Genomic DNA, 6000 nt, shown 5'->3' with positions numbered 1-6000 from the left:
TAGCTGGCAAGTTTATTTACTGGGAAAGTCGTTTTAATTAATGACTATGGTAAAAACCGCCTCAGACAGCCAGCCCCCCCGAGGGATTGTTCTCTGAGGGACTCCGAGGGGGTCACGGAACTGTGGCGCTTGGGGGGGGGGCGGTTGCTCTGGCGACCGAGAGCTGGCGGCGGGGTCCGTTAGGGCGGGGCGGCAAAGGTAGTTGTTGAGAGTGACAGCTGCTGGGGGCGCTGTAAGTGGGTGGAGTCCAGGTGGGCCGTTTCGAACGCCGGGTGGGGGAGCGAAACGTCAAGAGAGACGGTGCAGCTGAGGCGGCTTCCGCCAATGGATGCGGGCGGGGGGGCAGGTGAGAGAAAGGAGCGCATTAAGGCTCGTGGAGGCGGGCGGGGCTCTGCGAAGCTTCCACGGAGGGGGGCGGGGCAGAATCTGTTCGCACACGGAGAGAAAGGGGTACAGGGACAGTCAGCACCGGAAGTTCTCTCGCCGAAGTGGGTCCCATCACACAAAACGCACTGCACATTCCTCCGCGAACCAAAAAATAAAATAAAATAGGGCCTCGGTCTAACTTGCTCCTACGGTAGACCCGTTGCAGGAGCAAAAGGAGGCGACTCGCGAACTTAGCGCGTACACGAGCCGGTGTCTTCTCCCCACCTCCGCGCGAAGAGAGGAGCGGCTTAAGCCCCGAAGTAGAGACGGCCGGGACTTATTCTTTTAACATAAAATACTTTGCGGAGGGTTATGCTCACTGCTCGCTTCCGCAAGAAAGGGTTTTTAACAGACGCGTCACTTCCGGCGAGCCTCAAGAAGGGGAGGAAAAGGAAAGAAGAAAAAACAACAAACCCCCGAAGGGGGAAACAAAAACAAACGGGAGGCCTCTTCAGCCGCGGGCTCTGCGAGACTCCAGCTCCTGTTTCTGAGGGGCCTCAGTGCTCGTGGGCAGCAGCGCTCCCCCTCATCGATGAGGACTGGGATGTCCCTCCGCCCCCTGGCCCATCTTTGAGCTTCTTTGCCTCCGCTTCTCCTTTCCCCCTTTCGCCCTCCCTGTCTCACTCCTTCCTTCCCTGCCTGCCTCCTCCTCTTCTGCCGCCGCCGCAGCTTAGCCCCTTCCCTCCCCGGCCCTGAGGCGGCGACATCATCACCATCACCGTCGACGGCACCGCCGCCATGTCGGGGGACGACGACGGCCCTGGTGGGTCTCACTACGTGGCAGAGTTCGTGCCTCCGCCCGAATGCCCCGTCTTCGAGCCCAGCTGGGAGGAGTTCAGCGACCCCCTGGGCTTCATCGGCCGCATCCGGCCCTTGGCCGAGAAAACGGGAATCTGCAAGATCAGGCCTCCCAAGGTACCCGGGGAAGGAGGAGAGGGGGATGGGGAAGTGGGGTCCACCCTTCAAGGCCTGGGAAGTGGTCCGTGGTGGGGAGGGCGTGTGGGTGCACGTTGGGGCTTCGGAACAGGATTTCGGCTTTTCCGTGAAGTCGCTCCCCGACCCCTTTCCCCCCATCAGTCACTCCCCTGGCTTTTCGTCTCCTCGCTGGCCCAGCCTCCCGAGCCCGGTCGCATCACCAGCTGCCACGGTCTGTGATGCTTCGCCCGTGAAAGGTGCCAAAGGGGTGGCGCTTCCTTAACGATGGGGCAACTTCTGTTTTGAATTCTTTGATTTTTGTTTGTTACACTTACCTGCTTTTAATTTTGGCTGTGTAATTCCGTAACGATGTTTCATAAAAGCAAAGCTGGGCTGGTGCATACAAGGAAAAAAGGAGAAAAACAGGAAGAGAGGGTATTGGAGCTCCCAAGGAATATTAAGGGTCCATTCAGTGTTGTAGCAATATAAGATACAGTAGCTATGATCAATACAATAAGAATACTTACTTTCTGTACATTGGGGGAGGGTTACCATGTTTTACGTTTTGCATAGAGCAAGTGAGGTAGGCCACAAAGACTAACTTTTGTTAGTTTTAGGGTAAAGGGCCCCTAAGCCTTTTGAGGTGTATAAAATTCCCTATCAAAAATTTATGTGCAGCTCCTGCATAACAAGCCTTTTTGCTTGTCTCTCTGGAGGCAACTTGGTAGTAGCAGAAAACACTATACCAATTTAACAAAGTCTTCTATCCTACACTCCTTTTTTCTCTAGTACATTGCTTCAGTAATCTAAAATATCAATTTAACATAGGGGTGATTATTATTATTTTTACATTAAAAAGTTCCGAGTTCTCCCCTTGAACAATCCTTTTCTGGCTTTGGGAAATGGGATCCAGTTGCTGCATCCTGCTTTGAATGTTGCTCATTCCCCTTCACCATCCAAGGTCAATCTAAATCATGTCTTCCATCTTTGTTACTGCATTTTCAATGTATAATATTTCAGTTATATTCCATGGCATTGTATGAAAGACAGTTTTACTCATAATATTCCCTTTAATCTCAAGAGGTGTTATAAAGTGCTGGAGTTTTCATTCTCAGTTTTTCAGCTCCCTGCCCCAAATAACTTGTAGAAAGGGAAAAGCAATAGCAATTATTAGAATTGCATTTTTTTCTGGCATTGCTTTTGCACCTTGAGTTTGGCAGGTGCTGGAAAAGGAGTGTTGTCAGAATAAGATGTGGACACCCTGTCTGTCACTAAAAGAGTTGGGTATTTGGGTTTCTCTTTCTAATTTCACAATAGTGAGGGGTTTCTAAAGTGGATTGAGCGATGGTTTTGTAGCATCAGTGATCTGGCAATAAACTTTTAGCTAATTTTTAAATATATTTCTGGTACTTGTTACTGAATGAAATGAATTCTGAAGTAATGTTGCGCCCCATTTAGCCCTTATTGGGGATGAGTGAAAATAAAAGCTTCAGTTCTGTTACTATATTGTGTTTAAAAACCATGGTTTTATTCAGGACAATTCTCAGTTGCAATTATGGATGATTACTGCTGCATACTGTTAAAAAGAGCACTTTACTTGCAAGTTAGAGCATAATCTCAAGTGCAAAGTAGTATAACATTTAATTTTGAAACGGAGTAGTAGCAATACATAAGGATTAAAAAGCACTTCAGGAACAAGTCTATCATTCACTAAAATACTGAAAAATAGGCGGCATTAAAATTTGTAGCCTTTTTTTATTGCCTCTGTGTTATTCTTGAATCCACCTACTTGGCCTTGTGGCATGTTGCTCTATAAGTAGATGCTTATTTTAGGACCACATCAGATACTTTGGATTGTTTGTAGTATCTGCTGTGGTCCTAAGATGAAAACTCAAAATTCTGTTGAGCTTAAATGTCTTCTGATTCTTACTAGCAGCTTCAGCACCTGCATAGTGGACTGGTTACATTGGCAGATAATTTAAATCTTCATTCAGGCAATGAATATGTAACTTGCTTGCTTGATATTATTAGAAGCTTTAAGCAGTATGCTATTCTAAATGTTTTTGAAATATTGCATTGCAAGTGATTTTTATATTTGAAACAAAAAAGTTTGTAGTAATTTGATTGCTTATGGCAAGTGGTTTTTTTGTTGTTGACTCATGCCATACTGTGCCATAAATGGCAAAGAGAGATGTAGGCAGACAGGCAAGTAATATGTTTTATGGACTTGTAACTTGTGAGGCCATACTGCTGTACTGACAAGAAATTGAAGTGCATTTGCTGAAGTCAGAGTCTAAGCATGTTTACAATATGATGAATTCTTGGGTTTACCTTGCATATTGTCCTCAGTTGTGTGTTCCTCTCATGCCAACATCTCCTTGCAGGAGTGAAGGTTTTATTGGATCGCAGATTCTGCTTCTGCTTGTATACATTAGTGACCCACATGACTATTGACATTGGAAGAATTAGGGCCTTTTAAAGCCAGATACATTCTTAAGTATGCCAGCATTCTGACTGTTTTCTGTCAGCTCTAAAATAAATTAACCTTGTTCTTAAAAGCCTTTTTACTTTCTAATTCATCTGAAGATATTCTCAGTTGTGCATTGATTTAACTTGCATGTAAGAATAAAAATTCAGTATTTATAAAATATGGGGGAAATAGCTATGGGGATGTGTTGGATTGAAGGCTTATATCTTGAAACTAAATTCCCTCCTTTCTTTTTAGGACTGGCAGCCTCCTTTTGCATGTGATGTACAAAGTTTTCGTTTCACGCCACGAGTTCAGCGTTTGAATGAACTAGAGGTGAGCGTCCCAACCATTGGCATAAATCTGTACCCCTACATAAAGCATTAGACTTATTTGGGTTTTTTTATGAGGTACAAAGTTATTGTCTTAAGAAATGCTTAGAACATCATTTGTATTTACATGATTTGATTAATTTAACTTCAGGTGTCTATGAGCAATGTTTCATTTTATTACCGTGCATCATTGCAGGAGCTCTTTACACCCTACTGGAAATGTTTTACAACACCAGTTTAAAACACATTCCCTGAAACTATAACCCTATTCAGGTGCTCAGAAGAATGCAGGAGGGCACAAACTGTGTAGGGAGTACATTCACTACTGAACATCTACACACATGCTGTCCCTCTCTACTCCCTCTGCTCCCCCCAGCCAATCTTTGGATCTTTCCAGTAGGTTTGAAGGGGGATTTTAAGCATGTTTGGCTGAATACATTTAGAACCTTATTCATGATAGGGATGTTTGATCGTCAGGAGGATTCTAGACACATTTAGACAACTAGGGGAAGATTGGGGTGGAGCAGACAGTCATTGTATATAGGGGACATTGCACAGCCCCATGCCCCTTGCAAAGTTTGCGTGTTTGCTTGAATGCCTGAATACGATTTGTTTCAGTGATTCCAGTAGAACTTGTTTTCAAGTAAATAAGTTAGAGCTGGTATTAGACTTAATACCAGCATAATAGTCTAGTGAGACATAGACTCTCTTCAGCTTTCAGGTAGTGAATGAAACGCTTCCATGAGGATATTACTCTGATATTTTAAACTTCAATTTACATTGATACCTTTATTTCTTACTGCACAGCATTTTGATTTGAAAATGCTTAAATGATATACATGCAACTCTGAAAAGAGGAGAGACAAGGCATCTGCACTAAAGTAGTATTTTTCATTGTACTTGGATTCACCTGTTTCTTCTCCTCGTTCCTCGTTTTCTTGACTTCTGCTGTGCAAGAAACATCTGCCAGTGCTAAAGGAGAAGTCTCCACCAGAGTTGTAGGAATGTAGAAAGCTTATATTCAGATTTGTCATTTGTTGAAATAGCCTTGATAGGACATATTCTGGTCTAAGTTTTGAAGATTTTCAAAATAGAGGAGCAAACTGTGAGCATGTTGTCATTATTTTCCTTGGGTATTGTACTTCTCTCATACCTAACTTGTATGATGTCCATCTGCTGCCTTGGTTTGTTAATAGGCAATGACTAGAGTGAAGCTGGACTTCTTAGATCAGCTGGCAAAATTTTGGGAACTTCAAGGATCTACATTAAAAATCCCAGTTGTGGAGAGAAAAATACTGGATCTTTATTCACTGAGCAAGGTGAGTGTGAATCTACAATCATTTGGTAGGGTGTTAGTGGTTTCTCATAAAATCAGTTTTCCCTGCTCTAATAGAGAATCATAAAATATTCTAGATTATGGCTTATGGCTTGAATAATATGGTGTGTTCATTGATAAGTCCCCATCCCTCCAATGGATTTTTATCTGAGTACATAAGCAATAAGGCGTTTTGGGTGCAGTAGCTTTCTATATCAGCAAGGCACAATTACTCTTGTTGTTGTTTAGTCGTGTCCGACTCTTCGTGACCCCATGGACCATAGCACGCCAGGCACTCCTGTCTTGCACTGCCTCCCGCAGTTTGGTCAAACTCATGTTCGTAGCTTCGAGAACACTGTCCAACCATCTTGTCCTCTGACGTCCCCTTCTCCTAGTGCCCTCAATCTTTCCCAACATCAGGGTCTTTTCCAAGGATTCTTCTCTTCTCATGAGGTGGCCAAAGTATTGGAGCCTCAGCTTCACGATCTGTCCTTCCAGGGAGCACTCAGGGCTGATTTCCTTAAGAATGGATAGGTTTGATCCTC

The 6000-nt window shown here is 44.2% G+C and overlaps 1 protein-coding gene across 10 annotated transcripts in view; it reads left to right on the top strand.

The window, feature by feature from the left end:
- The window catches only part of KDM5A (lysine demethylase 5A), a 45538-nt gene continuing 39538 nt past the window's right edge, over positions 1-6000 (top strand). For all 10 annotated transcript variants that reach the window (XR_015945906.1, XR_015945904.1, XR_015945905.1 and 7 more), the window contains exons 1-3: positions 1-1341; positions 4067-4144; positions 5337-5459. Coding sequence is in view for 7 of the 10 variants with exons in the window: in XM_088652332.1 (XP_088508458.1) it covers positions 1165-1341; positions 4067-4144; positions 5337-5459 (378 nt within the window). In the remaining 3 variants the exon portion in view is untranslated. The remainder of the gene's footprint in view (positions 1342-4066; positions 4145-5336; positions 5460-6000) is intronic.

The sequence above is a fragment of the Zootoca vivipara genome, chromosome 9, assembly GCF_965207765.1.
Source record: "Zootoca vivipara chromosome 9, rZooViv2.hap1.1, whole genome shotgun sequence".
Classification (NCBI taxonomy): Eukaryota; Metazoa; Chordata; class Lepidosauria; order Squamata; family Lacertidae; genus Zootoca; species Zootoca vivipara.
Note: the sequence above shows the minus strand (reverse complement) of the source record. Positions and strands in the feature narration are given on the sequence as shown.